This window comes from Octopus bimaculoides, chromosome 10 (assembly GCF_001194135.2).
Source record: "Octopus bimaculoides isolate UCB-OBI-ISO-001 chromosome 10, ASM119413v2, whole genome shotgun sequence".
Lineage (NCBI taxonomy): Eukaryota > Metazoa > Mollusca > Cephalopoda > Octopoda > Octopodidae > Octopus > Octopus bimaculoides.
Genome location: NC_068990.1, coordinates 89,400,827 through 89,416,065, shown reverse-complemented (window position 1 = coordinate 89,416,065; position 15,239 = coordinate 89,400,827). Strand labels below are relative to the sequence as shown.

At 37.0% G+C, this 15,239-nt stretch overlaps 1 protein-coding gene across 1 annotated transcript in view; it reads right to left on the bottom strand.

The window, feature by feature from the left end:
* Positions 1-45: 45 nt before the first annotated feature.
* Positions 46-15,239, bottom strand: part of LOC106869398 (transcription elongation factor B polypeptide 3) — a 15,891-nt gene continuing 697 nt past the window's right edge. The window contains exons 2-11 of the mRNA XM_014915121.2: positions 11,051-11,107; positions 8,523-9,284; positions 7,439-7,550; positions 5,980-6,066; positions 5,037-5,090; positions 4,110-4,207; positions 3,414-3,515; positions 2,688-2,766; positions 1,493-1,717; positions 46-347 (exon numbers count right to left, since the gene is read on the bottom strand). Coding sequence (XP_014770607.1) covers positions 280-347; positions 1,493-1,717; positions 2,688-2,766; positions 3,414-3,515; positions 4,110-4,207; positions 5,037-5,090; positions 5,980-6,066; positions 7,439-7,550; positions 8,523-9,284; positions 11,051-11,107 — 1,644 coding nt within the window. The 3' untranslated portion in view covers positions 46-279. The remainder of the gene's footprint in view (positions 348-1,492; positions 1,718-2,687; positions 2,767-3,413; positions 3,516-4,109; positions 4,208-5,036; positions 5,091-5,979; positions 6,067-7,438; positions 7,551-8,522; positions 9,285-11,050; positions 11,108-15,239) is intronic.

Here is a 15,239-nt window from a genome sequence, read left to right as displayed (position 1 = left end):
CATTTTCAAGAGTTCCAGTTACAAAAAAAAAACAGAAAGAAAGAAAAAATTTGATTCTTTTTTAAATCAGAAAAATATTATTATACAATTTTATATAGAAATTATAAAAAAAACTTATATAAATTAGGTAAATGATAATTTAAAATGTGACGAGGGATTTGAAGAGAGTAAGAAGAGAGAGGGCGTGAAGTTAGAATTAAAATAAAAACTTGAGAAAAAATATTAAGGGCAAATGATTTTGTCATAATCATTCTTTTCAAGTGGGGTTTTTTTTTCTTTTCATCGTCTCTGCATCTTTTTAATCATTTTCATTGTCTTCTGCATCATTGGTGCAATGACTTTTGTGGCTGAAATGGAAAGAAACATGTAGATATAGTTGTCGTATATGAACAAACAATAATATCCAATTAAGAAGCAAAAAGAACATTCACAAACACACACACACACACACACATATATAGTGATTAGGGAGTTGGACTCACGACCGCAAGATCATGATTTCAATTCCTAGACCGGGTGGTGTGTTGTGTTCTTGAGCAAAACACTTCACCTCACGTTGCTCTACAATCACCTTGACACCTGACGTGAGGTACACCTGTGCACCACCTGTTCAGACAATGTTGATTTGATGGAGAGAGTGACCTAATGTGCGTCTCTGACTTGTGGTGTTTACTTCGTAAATTGTCAGAACAGCTTTCTTATAAATTATAACTGTTGTTAAGGAAATATCTCTCTTACTTAAAAGATATTTCTTCGAAATTGGAAATATTTCTTTGGATATTTTAAAGGGAGAGAAATATTTCTTCAAAAGTCTGAACTTTATAGACAAACCAATTTTCCCTTTGGTAACTGTGTAAACCAGTTGAAGAAGTACACCAGTTACTTGTCAGAGGCAATAAAATGGATTGTCAAGAGGAAAGGCATTTAGTCGTACAAAAACTGTTTCAGAAAAGTTGTCCAATCCATGCCAGAATGGAAAAGCAGACAAACAGTTAGACAGGTAACAGATGACGACAACAGCAGCAACTGAAAGGCCCCATACCATATTAAATCAATAGGGACACCACTAAATACATAGGTCTTCAATTAGTGTGTGTAGGGCAAAAGAGACAGAACTCATCTTTCTCCAGCCACAAACCAGTCTTGACAGAACAGAACTATGATCTAAGGCATTCCAGTCATGACCATCATTTTCGAAATATGTCTTGCACTACATTATCCAAAATGCCATTTTCTTCCCCAAGATGATAGAATGTGATTTGATCAGACAAAGCTCCCTCTCTGTGTTATACTAAGAAGAAATATTGAACTTAGTATTGTGAATTAATAAGTTAACTTTTTCTCAATTTTAAAGCATTTCCACTCACGCTCTATTTGAATACTTACAACAGGATAAATCTCACTAAACAAACCCAAGGACTAGGCAACAGTATAAAGCTGGGTGCTGTGCTCGGTGCACAACGCAATGTATAAAGCAGAAAGGTCAACTTACTGCGATGTTGTTGAGAAACCTGTATTCTCGCTGAAGAAGGACCTGCAGAGATGTGGGAGGCAGCAGTGGGAGCCTGAAGTTTGTTATTGACAACCGGTTTATATGTACGATATGGGCCTAAAGCATCCTTAGTGATGGTCCCTGTTCCATACTTCAACTGCTTACGACGAACTTCTCGTGGAGGTTTTGCAGGTGCTTCTACAAATGCCATCTTAACTGTTCTCTCTAAAAAAATCAGAGAAACAAAAAAAAAACTAACCATCATTGAGAAAATATTTTTTGAATCTGAAATATTAAAAGGATATCAATTTTTGCAGGTTTTTTTCTGTATACTTTTAGCAAAGAAATTTAATCAGAATTTTTTTCTTTATGCCTGCTACTGTAGAGTTGTAGTAATGGATTTCATCTGAAATTATGTGTAAATCTGAGGTTTTATTAATCCTCCTTGTATATTTTTAATTAGAGATTTGATCTGAGAATTGGTTATTTCTCTCTTGCTTAAATTTGGCAAGAGGTTTCATCTGAAATTCTGTATTGCAGTTGCTGTATTATTAATTAATAACAAAGTTACCAAGATGTTCAAATACACCGATATTGCTGTTAGACAATCAGATACAAAACATGAAGCTTTCATTTTAATTTTTGATTTTCTTACATTTCAAATAAAACAAAATTTTTTTTTAAATGTTGTAGTATTTCTTGATGCTTTACAGCCATTTTACACCTTATAAACTCAGATTGGAGACAATTTCTTTTTTCCAGCTGGGAGACCTTTTGATTGTTGACCATCGAACTATGAAATATGCAGAGTTGTGTGTCATATATCAAAGTGAACAACACAATGGTTGCAGAAGAGCTATAGTTTGAACTTACAACCATCAGGTCAGAAGTTCATCATTTTAGCCTCACAGCCACTGCCAAATTTTCAGTTTGAAAGGCTGCAGGGAAAAACATAGAGAGGAAGTGAGGTTCTAGAAGTAGTTACGGGAAGGGAAACTGGTCAGAAGTTTTAGTACAGAATCTCTACGGTGGGTGTTTTAGAATGGACAAATGAAGGGATAGAATACCACAGAACAAAGCAAGAAGTGACATTGAATTTGAGAAAGAGGGCATGAAGAAGAGATGGACACTGCACTTTCTCTTCTCATCAACTTATAAAAACAAAGAAAAGTGAAAAGAATTCCAAGTTACCTACCTGGAGTAACCTTGGACATTGAGGCTGAAATACTAGCCTTAACCACTTTTAATTTCGCTTCACGCTCATCAAACTTTCTCTGTTAATATAAAAACAAAATTACAATAAAATGTCTTAGCTTCCTACAGCTAAACCAACCATGAAATAAAGAGTCAGCCTGTTTTTTGTATAAGCAGAAATGTATCTTTGATATATTTATGTGTTTTGTTTGGAGATGGGGGGGGGTGTCTTTGTATGTGTGTCTCTGTGTGTCTGTGTGATTGCGTGTGTGTCTGTGTTAGTGTGTGTCTGTGTGTGTGTCTCTGTGTGTTTGTGTGTGTGTGTGTTGTGTGCATGCATGTGTGGGTATGTGTCTGTGTGTGTGTCTGTGTGTATGTCTGTGTCTTTGTGTTTGTATGTGTGTGTGTATCAATTCATGCATGTAATGTCATATGAATATTTCTCTCTTTCTCTTTCTCTCATGCTCTTACATTCTAATTGCTTCACTTTCCTATAAATCAAAAAAGTCCCTAAAATAGGGAAAGGCTCCCTAGATAAAAATCAACGTTTTTTTTTCATTGAAAACATTGATAATGCCCTCGAAAGAAAGAGACAGACAGACAGAGAAAGAAACAGAAAGAGAGAGAGAGAGAGAGAGAGAAGTGGGCATGAATGCTACTGAATTCCATTACCATTCTAAGACAAATCTCTGAGAGCTAATACTACCTAATAACAAATCATTCTTACTAAATACATTTCTCTCCAGGATTCCATCTCATCTGGTTCATAACCACGAAACTTCCGTTGACAATGAATTTTCCATAGTTTGTCCGAGTCTTCAAGGAAATGCTGAAAGTAGAGACATGGAATCATTAGACACATATCTTAATGGATAAAAAGAAATGATGATGATGATGATGAAGACAACGACACTAGTGGAAGCAGCAGTTTTATGAAAGCATTTAATCAGAATAATTTCCAGGCTGAAAACATGAGTGGAGGAGATGATTTATTCAACTAAACCCGTCAAAGAAGTGCCCCAGCATGGCCAGAGTCCAGTAACTGAAACATGTAAGAATAAACGTACTCATATTTTATGTAAACGTCATTTCTATTTAATGTTCAGTTAAAAGAGGCAAATATCTCAACCCTGAAGCAAGTATTGCAGTAATAGCAGCTAAGTGTCTTTCAGTCTGGAAATAGCAGCTAAGTCTCTTTCAACCCATCCTATCACCATAGCAAATGGAAATAAACATAATGTAGTCCTAGGTATGCTACATCTGAATAAAAAAAAAACTAGATGGTCACAGCTGGAATGACTTAGATCAGAGCTACACTAGACCATGGTTGACTTGGGGCTAAACAATAACATTAGAATAATGATGGATGTTGATGAAATTCCTAAGGAATTACTAAGGAGGGCAGAGAACAAGCTGTGTTTACCGGGTTGTAGTCTTCTAAAGTATAAAGCTGAGATACAGTACAGCGCTCCAGAACTGGCTGAAGGATTTGAAATGGTATACCACCAACATATTCAAGACCTGCAATTATAAAAAATTAAGTAAGAAATCAAAAATAAAATCAAAACTTTAAAAAATCTCAAATTGGTTTACACTTTTCCAGTTATCAATTATTGGATAATGGCCATGCTGGGGCACTGAATTCAAGGAATTTGGTCAATTATATCAACGTCTTTACTTACGTCTGCCTATCAGAATGTTAAATTGTGTATATTTAAGACATAAAGGGAGGTAACTTGATACACTAGTTTACACCAGTAAATATAAACAGACGTGGATAGAGACACACTCATAAATACAAGAGTGTGTGTGTGAATATCTCTTTCTCTCTCATCATTATCACATCTGTTTTAACACCCATTTTTCCATACTTGCAAGTGTCAGACGGAATTTGTTAAAGCAGATAAACTATGGCTGGATGCTCTTTCTGTCACCAGCCCTCATCTGTTTCCAAGGTAAGTAATATCTCTCCAAAGCACCCACTACACTCTCAGAGTGGTTGGCGTTAGGAAGGGCATCCAGCTGTAGAAACTCTGCCAGATCAGATTGGAACCTTCTGGCTCGCCAGCACTCAGTCAAACCGTCCAACCCATGCCAGCATGGAAAGCGGACGTTAAACGATGATGATGATGAGACTCCTTGGATGGAAAAGTTGAAGGCTGCTGAGAAGGGACTCAAACCCACATCTGCAAACATCTTTGACTTTTTCCATTCAAAAGTGGGGGTTTAACTCAGTATTATTGTGTGTGTGTGTGTGTGTGTGTGTGTGTGTTTAAATAAATGGAAGTGATCAAAGGAAGTAAAGTATAAAATATTTTCAATTTCTAATAAAACGAAAGATCTCTCTTACCATCGATATTTTCAATCAGGACTTGAATACAGGCAGAAAATAACGTTGGTACTTCTAGAATAGAAAAAATATATAGTGTAAGTGTGTTAAATAATAGAACATTACATCTCCTTCTCTCTCACACACACACACACACACGCACACACACACACACACACACACATGCACACTCTCTGAGAAGCAGACCCCTAGCCAAAACTTTACATCAATCTTTTGTCTCCCTCTCTGTGCACGTGTTAATAAATAGTTAAATTATTCTTCAGTCAACAATGACCCCTAAAGGAAAGCTTTTATGTTTGTTTCTTTTCATTGTCACTCAGGTCAAATGTACCAGTATCATTTCAGCCACATTCTCATACCCCCACCCCAATGACACCCTGGTTCACACAAACACACTGCTTTGCAATTTAGAACCCTTTATTTATATCTTATCCTCACAGAAAAGAACAGTAGCAAGGCCTTCTATCCTCACACTCTTGGTTAGCTAAGGCCTTATTCTATTGTTTTTTTACAACTACCCAGGCTGTTGGTGCCCTGAATAAACTGATTGACAACATCCTTATTTTTTTAACTTTTACAAAAAAAGAAAATGCAAATATAGAAACATTGGATTCTTTTAACAGAGGCTACAAACATTTGGATCAGGTCTGTGGATAAAATTCTTCCTCATTCCCATCAGTCCCAGAGGCCCCCAAAGAGCTGCCTGAACTGGATGAAGAATGTATGGACTTACAGCTGAATAAAACTTGAAAGCTACATAATAATATATATTTGTTATAAAAATATATTCGGTCATAGTTGAATCATTTACTTCATAACAGTGCACAAAGAAATACAATGGTAAAGTGGGTAATGTGTAAAATGAGTCCAGAGTATGTATGAAGTAAGACCGGGATATATATAAGTGAAATGAGGGTAGAGTGTATAAAATGAAACCAGTTACCTTTTAAAGCTGCTTTCTTCCCAGAATACACACATTCTCGTGTTCTTGATTTAATTCCAATAAGCACAGAATCGAGATCATCACCACCTAAAGAGAAAAAAACGAGAGGGACATCCCAGTAATTAACAGAAACCTCAAATATATATATGTGTTTGTGTGTGTATATAAATGTATGTATGTGAATATTGAAATCTAGCAGAGGATAAAAATTGAAGATTGACATGTTTACAACTGACATAACAATGGTTCCCAGCTCTGGTTGCAAAATCTGTATTTAAAGAATGGTTCAAGAATTGTTTCTCTCCCAGGGCCAACAGATGCTGTGAGTCACTAAATTTGGATTTTAACATTTTATGAATGTTTGACAATACTACAGGTGACTCAAGGGCACTTGGTGACTTGGACCAACATTAAAGGACTACTATTTGCAAAGAACAGTTGCCCAGACTATTAAAAATTACTGAAAGTGTTGTGTCGACACCCCCAGGTAAAGAAGTAGGATCTCCCAAGACATATAAATAGAGGTGGCCTAGCCGTGGTAGTGTGTTGAGTAGCGGTTGAGTAGAGATCATCCGAAGGTGCTAGATAGCAGTAGCGTTTAGACATAACAGAAAGAAAAATCAATTGTTACTGTGACATATTGCTTTTGAAAGATTTAAAGTACTGAAGACAACCTTTCTACATCCAGTCACAAATTCAAGGAATGTTAAACTGGTCTTTGAGAGACTTTCAATAGCAGCAATTAAGGTGCTTTCATTAAGTATGGTATCTCCAGCAACTATGAGTGATGAATAGAATTAAATGCCTCTTTGTATCAAGCCAAGAAGGCTTCAGCAATATTTTTCTTCACTTTGTTTACCAAAAGTTGTTCAGCACTTTCCACCTGCCTTGCTTATCAGTCATTCACATTACCACCAGCTATTTTGTGTAATGAAACAAGGCAGTCTGAGAATTGGAAAAGGTGGAGAGACTTTGGATTGACCCAAACCAAGCCAGATATCTGCCCTCAGATGTGAAACTCAAGTTGTTGTCAGATACCATTTAAGACACTGCTTATAAAATATTCATAACACCCCAATGTACTGAGTTCTTTCAGTTGGTGAATTTATCAACAAGCACAAACAGAATGCACATGTGTGTGCATGTTTAGGTATGTGCATATGTAGTATGTATATACACATCAGGTTTCCATCAATAAGAATCCACTCATGTGACATTGGTTGCAGTAGTAAACATTAGCTCAAAGTGCTCTATGAGATCAAACCTTAAACAACGTTGTTGCAAAGCAAATTTCTTAACAGGGCAGCCAGGCCTGTGCTAGGCTTCATTTACACTGGAAGGGTCAGGAACATTCACAGTGTGGCCCTGTTTCCACCAAGCTTTTCATCATCACACAAAAGACTTGATAAGAAAGGAATTTACACCGAAAACCGTATCAATTCATTGATAAGTTACTTACTGTTTGTCACTGCTTTCCGTTCTACTTTGTTAGCATCACTGAGTCTCCATGGATGGTAATGGGCCTGAGTTTCTGGTAAAGAACTCAATATTTCAGATTCAGAAGGAAGAAGCTGGAAGAATCAAAGATAAAGGAACAGAACCAGGAGATTAGTTAATTCAAAGAACATTTATATATTTTGCATTTTCCCTAAAATAGCAATACATAAATACTTCAGATCACTCTCTTTCTCCCATATCCCTTACTCCCTTTTTATTCCCATTTCTCTCACTCTCTTTTCCTCTCTCTTCCTTATACACACAAACACGGACACACACACACCATTTCTCTCTCTCTCTCTCTGTTATGATACATCCTTCTAGCTAGAAGAACAAAAGAAAGAGAAGGAAAAGACGCTGAGGGAAAAATCGATACACTCTACACTTCATTACTAAACTCTCTACATCTTTTTCTCTTGCCCTTTTATTCTGAAAAAAGACTGATGATCCTTCATCACTATCATTTAACGTCCATTTTCCATGCTGGCATGGGTTGGACAGTTTGACAGGAGCTGGCCAGCTGGAGTGCTGTCCAGATCCCAATTGTCTGTTTTGGCATGGTTTCTATGGCTAGATGTCACTCCTAATGCCAAACACTGTGCAGAGAGTACTGGGGGCTATGGGTAGTGTAGCACTGGTACAAGTGCTTTTTAACTGTTTCTGGCACAGGTGCTGTTTTACATGGCACTACAGGGGTCACCGAGAAACTTGCAAGACAAGGTTCGCTTAGTTGAGAGCGGGACCAAGGCAAGTGGTTGTATGCCAGGTGAGAGGTTAGAGTATGATAGAGGGATAGATATACCCATGGTCCTTTTTTTTTTTTAGAATGAGAACCCAGGTTCAAAATTTTCCCAAGACACCTGGTATGAAGGCTGGAGGGTATATCAGCCAAAACATTGTGTTCACAACAAACAAGATGGGGACAAATATCCGTCAAATGTAAATAATGTACATAATTGCTCATCTCTTAAAATATAGAACTGTGTTTATCAGTTCAATTCATCATCCGCTGCTTTTAATTATAACAAAATGATTTTAAGACTTACCTCTTTGGAAGCTGAAGGCACATGTAAAACCTGAGATGTGCTACTTTTAGGCTCTTTGGATTTTTTACTTAATTGTAAACAGGAAGAAGATGAAGATTTTGAAGAATGACTTTTACTACTAACTTTAGAAGAGTTCAATTCTTTCCTTTCTTTTGAAGACTTACTACTATCATCTTTGTCATGTTTCCTTTTCTTAAACTTTTTCTTCATTGATGAATCATCATAGTTCATAAAGTCCTCAAAACTCAAGCCATCTTCTGCAGATTTTTTCTTCCCTTTGAGATTCTGTGATTTCTTTACTTTTGTTTTGCTCTCAGACTCACTTTTACTCTTTGAACTGTGATGATGTTCTTTGCTTGAATCACTGGCAGTTTTGTTTTTCTTTTCTGGTGATTGGGAAGTCTCTGAATTGCTTTTGCTGCTCTGGTGCTTTTTCCTCTCTTTGATATTTTCAGAAGTTTTATCACATTCTTTTGTGGAAGATCTTGGTTGAGGAGAAGATTGAGGAGAAGATTGAGGAGAAGACTGACGTTTTGTTCGGCAAGGAGTGGTTTTCTCATCATCAGATGAAGTCTTGCCAGATTGTTCCGTGGATGTGGAATTATATGGAGATGAACTACTACTTACTGACCGTTTGTCTGTGAGATTGTTTTCTTGTTTTGACACTAGAGATTTCCACAAAGTTACCACTGCTCGTGCTTTCTCCCCAATCTCACCTTCACGCTTTCTAAATGAGTTGACAGCTTTTCCAATTCCAGTCATCTGGCAAAATGACAAAAAAACAATAACATAAGAAAAAACATTACCTACATTAGTTCCATTCAATTAGTGTTGTTCTACTGCTGACTGATGGCTTCAGCATACCATTACCAACTTATCTATGGTGGTTATAAGCCCAGCAAGGCAGTGAAGTCATTGGAGCATCGGACAGTATGGCTTGCATCACTTGTTCTGACTCTTTGTACTTTAAATTCAAATTTTGCCTAAGGTCACCTTTGTCCTGCATAGTTTCAGGACAAAAAGTACAAATCAAAGGTTAGAAGATTGGTATCTGCTCTGGCTCTTTACATTCTGACAGCAACATCTGTGACGAGACCAGTGCCAAACTGTATCAGCCTAAGTCAGCAGCCGTTCCCTTAGCTAAACACCGGTGTCATGGAGAGGGGAGACATGCTAACATGGGCAACTGGCAGTCTTCCTCAAAAAATCTTGCCTAAGCCTATACATACATCTATGGATAAATGGTCGACTTTGTCCAATGGAGGTTCTAACTATAAGCCAACCTGTCTCTAAACCAACATTGGCCAACTGCAGGTTGACCAGAGCACTTTTGTAGTTGAGTAATTAGCTCTACACATCAGCACCTTAGGTAGAATTTGACCTCAAAACACAATGAACAGAAAAAATACCACAAGTCATCTCATCCAATGCTCTAATAATTCCCAAAATCACCCGTTTGGACTGGCATGGTATTTATTGACCTTTGTTTCAATTTTTATTTTGAAAATAATGAAGGCTTTATTACAATAACTTTTTCATTATTAGAATTGTGTCTGGAATATAGTTTGACACAAAATTTTAATGGAAAGTTTCAATTTAGATCAATTTAAAACAGGCAATTTGTATCGTACAACTAAAGGTTGTTTCATGTAAGTTAATATCAAAAGGGGTAACCATGTCAAGTTGTTAAAAACAAACAAAAAGACAAAAAATATATGGTTCTTCAGTTTACCATTCTGATAAACTTTTTTTCCAATTAATTATCAACAGTGCTGAATACACAATTATAGGCATCGAAATGCAGATGTTGAAACTGGACAGCAACATCATCAACTTCACCAACCTGCAGTAGTTATGGGTGCCTACCCTCCAAAAATGAGTGAAATTATTTCATTTTTACTGGAGCCAATAAAAATAGATGCCCTTTCGCTACTACTAATCACAGTAGATATAGGACTTGTGTTCTGTTTTGTTAAATGAAGTGGATCGATAGACATTTCATCTAACTCAATGTCTCAGGTGTTTGTTATTACTAACATTACAATTAACAAGACAATCAATCTCATCTTTAAAGTGTGTATTTACTATTTATTATTGTTATATATCTGTGCTATAGTTTGCTGCCTGATTGTCATCAGATGTTCAGAACTTTCCAGGATATGCACTAGGTTCTGGATTAGATTTGAATGAAGAACCTTAGACCCAGCTAGGGAGCTCACCAAGGACTGACTTGGACTGCAACAACCTATTCAACCTACGCCATCAAAGAAAATGAGACGGTTTTCTTATTGGCACAATTGTTTTTTCAACTTTGCAATACCCTTCCTATTTTTAACCATTCAACTGTGAAATAAGGCTGGAGCATAAAATCAAGCAGAATATGTGCTATGAGCAAGAAAAATAAAGCAATGACTTTTTGTATTAAGGTTTAAACCACTAAGTATTTTGCCAGTCACGCTAATGATTCTGCCAGCTTACCACCTTAGAATAATAACACAATGAATAAACATAATTATCAATGTTCTTACCTGTAAAATATCAATAGTAACTGGGAACCGTAATAATTTGTTAAAAATGTAAAGCAACTGCAATGAGAAATCAAGAAATCAAAAAAATTGTTTAATTCATGCTCTAAAAATACACACTTTTTAAAGATAAACTTATGATAAACATCAATTTGATAGAGAAAAGAAAAATAGACACATTGGTTGATGAACAAGTAAAATAATCAGTCCATTACTTCAACAAAGTGCTTGCCTTTAGAAATGGTGTAAGTTTAGGGAGGTGAATAGAAAGAGAAGTTATTTCAGTTACGTATATACACACTGATGCATAATCATCTTTATAAGATACATATACATACATGTATATAACATCCTCATCATTTTACATCTGGTTTTCTCTGTTGACATGGGTTGGATGACACATCTTGAAGCAATACCTATACATATATCCTATACTCTTTTACTCTTTTACTTGTTTCAGTCATTTGACTGCGGCCATGCTGGAGCACCGCCTTTAGTCGAAGAAATCGACCCCAGGACTTATTCTTTGGAAGCCTAGTACTTATTCTATCGGTCTCTATAGCCGAACCACTAAGTTACGGGGACATAAACACACCAGCATCGGTTGTCAGGCGATGTTGGGGGGACAAACACAGACATACAAACACACACACACATACACATATATATACACATATACGACGGGCTTCTTTCAGTTTCCGTCTACCAAATCCACTCACAAGGCATTGGTCGGCCCGAGGCTATAGTAGAAGGCACTTGCCCAAGATGCCACGCAGTGGGACTGAACCCGGGACCATGTGGTTGGTAAGCAAGCTACTTACCACACAGCCACTCCTACGCCTATATGTATAATTATTGCATGTATATATATATATATATATATATCATCATCATCATCATTATTTAGTGTCCGTTGTCCATGCTGGCATGGGTTGGACTGTTTGACCAGGGCTGGTAAGCTGGAAGGCTGCATCAGACTCCAGTCTGATTTGGCATAGTTTTCAACAGCTGGATGCCCCTCCTAATGCCAACCACTCCGAGAGTATAATGGGTGTTTTTACATGCCACTGGCACAAGTGCCATTTGTGTGATACCAGTATCTGCTACAACTACGATTTTGCTTGGTTTGATGGCTCTTCTCCTCAAACATAACATAATGCCAAAACTCTTAGTCATTGCCTCTATGAGGCCCAATGCTTGAAAAGAACTCAGCCACTTTGCCTCCATGAGGCCCAACTCTCAAAAGGTGCTCTTTACATGCCAATGGCACGAGTGCCAGTTACATGACACCAGCATCTGCTATGACTACAATTTCACTTGGCTTGAGGGATCTTCTTAAGCACAGCATATAGCTGAAGGTCTTGGTCACCAGTCATTGCTTCTGTGAGGCTCAAAGTTCAAAGATCATGCTTCACCACTTCATCACATGTCTTCCTGGGTCTACCTCTACCACAGGTGTCCTCCACAGTTAGAGATCAGCACTTCTTTACATGGCTGTCCTCATCCATACACATTACATGACCATACCAGGACAGTCATCTCTCTTGCACACCACATCTGATACCTCTTATGCCTAACTTTTTCTGTTAAGATGCTTACATACTGTCAAACATACACACTGAAATTGCACATGAGGTCCAGTGAGGCCTAACATCTGAAGATCCTTTCTCACCCCTTTTTTAAGCAGCTATCCCCATCAATATGATCAAACTAGCAGTCTCCTTTCTTGAACACTACATCTGATGCCCCTTATACGCAGTTTTCCTCTTAAATCATTTACATTCAGTCGTGTGTGCACATTGATATTACCCATCCAGTGGAGCATGCTAGCTTCATTTCTTCCAAGCCTTTGCAATTCCTCTGTAGTCACAGACCATGTTGCACTGATCACTGTCTCACCAGACTATCAGATGTTATTACATGTCTTTGATGATGATATGTTTCCAATTCTTTCTTCACTGCACCATTTTTTTCCTTGGCCAAATAGTTTGACTAAATCACCTTCCTATCATCATGGAGGCCTTCTCTTGGATACCACTTAGCAATTGCATGGGTCCACCTGTTGTCTGTGAATCTTGCAGCATATCCAGCCCCACCAGAACTTGTGCTGTCAGTATTTCACTCTACACCAGTCTCAAATTATCTTATTCCAGATGTGTTCTTGCAATGATATTTCTATTGCCCTTTGTATTGTAGCCAATCAATGTTTTTCTCCTCTTCAGAGTAGCTCACAGAGGTAGGACAGTGCTGTTGAAGAGTCTGGCACATAGAGTCTTGGGCAGTTTTTTGTAAATGCCTTCCATCCTGCTCTTATTCTCCTTCCGATTTCAGCACCCGTGTATATCAATTGTAATAGACATACTCTTTTACCTTTAATAGACATACTCTTTTACTCTTTTACCTTTGCAAGGAGGTGTCTCCTTGTCTTGACACTGTAAAGTAGTGCCTTTTGCTTACAATCTACTGTAAAAACATGTTCAACAATGAGGGAAAATTACCTTACTTGGAAACAAGGGAAGACAAACAGAAGGACATCTGGCCATAGAAAATTGCCTCAACAAATTGTCTGACCCATGCAGCATGAAAAACTAGACATTAAAGCGATGACGATGATTGATTGATTGATGCATACATGCATGCATACATACATACATACCACAGTATTATTTACCGATGAGACATGATGTTGTAGCTAGGACACTATATAATGAGATCCATCAGAAGGATAACCCCAAGGCCAAAGAAATAAGAACCCACAGTGTGGTAGAAGCCATAGCCTCTCATAATAAAAAGGAGTGCTGGTGGAATATCCCAGTGAAAACCTCAGTAAAATGTAAAGACAATAGAACTGAGATGGTGATTTGGGATAAAGAGAAACTGTGTACAGTTGTGGAAATCAGCGGATGTTAACATAGAGCTAAAGATCAGTAAAAAAGAAAATACCTATGCTGAATTATTGAAAAATCTACTGTTACTCTATCCAGATTACAAGTTCAGATTTATACCTGTAATTATTGGGTCACTGGGTTATGTAACACACTGCCTAAACACCAATCTTGAGAAATTAGGCTTCTCAAAACTGGAAAGGAGAAAGCTGATTTGAAGATTACAGATTCAAGCCACCACAGGAACTGTAAAAATCTGTAAAACTTTCCAGAAGTTTATCATTTAAGTATATATGAACATGTCTAGACATGCAACTATATGCATGAGAGTACATACATAAAACAAAACATACAAGTCTGCATATATACATACAAAAATACCGTTGTTGGTGTTGAAATTCCAATGAAGGAGCCTTGGATCTAGGTTAGAAACCGGTTCTTTCTCTATTAGCAAGAAACCTTGAAATAAACTGAATAATGACACACATATATGCATACATACATACATACACCCACCCACTCACACCAGAGTGTGTGTGGAAGCTGCTTATTGCGATCGCTTTGGGACAAAACTTATTAATAGTATCCACCGGATAGTCTGCGATCTATTGATCTTGATAACATTAACTTTTATTGCTGATTATAATAAGCAGCTTCATATGGACTAAGATGTAGCAATTACAATTCGAATAATATTACATATATATATATATATATATATATATATATATACCCTACGTAGCCAATAAATTAATCGTATGTGAAAATTTTAGACTTTGAAAACATAAAAAATATACGAAAGTAAAGTGAACAGCTATGGCAGAAAATCGAAACCATTTGGGTGGAATCTTAATTTCTGAAGCCTTGCCTTTGCAGACAAGACCTTAAAATTGATATGAGTATGGTATAATTGATCGACATCAAAATCAAAACAGACCCAACTTTTTAACCAACCCTAACTGGATTCGAACCATTGTTAGCTCATATCCGGTTAGGTTTATAGTGCAAAAGTTTTTTTTCTTGTAATCAGATCAGGACGACGCTGAGAGGGAGGAGAGAGAGTGGGTAGTTTCGTTTATTATATAAGGGAAATTTTCTGGTGACGTAAAGAGATGTAAAACGTTTGAACCAGGAATCGTAACAGAAACAAGTCTCGTCTCAGAAGAGAACTTCAATTATCATCTCCAGTATTGTATTACAACGAACTCAGAATTGCTAAGAAATTAAACTGCAGAAACACACACATTTACATATAGATATTTGTTATATATATATATATATATATATATATATATATATATATATAT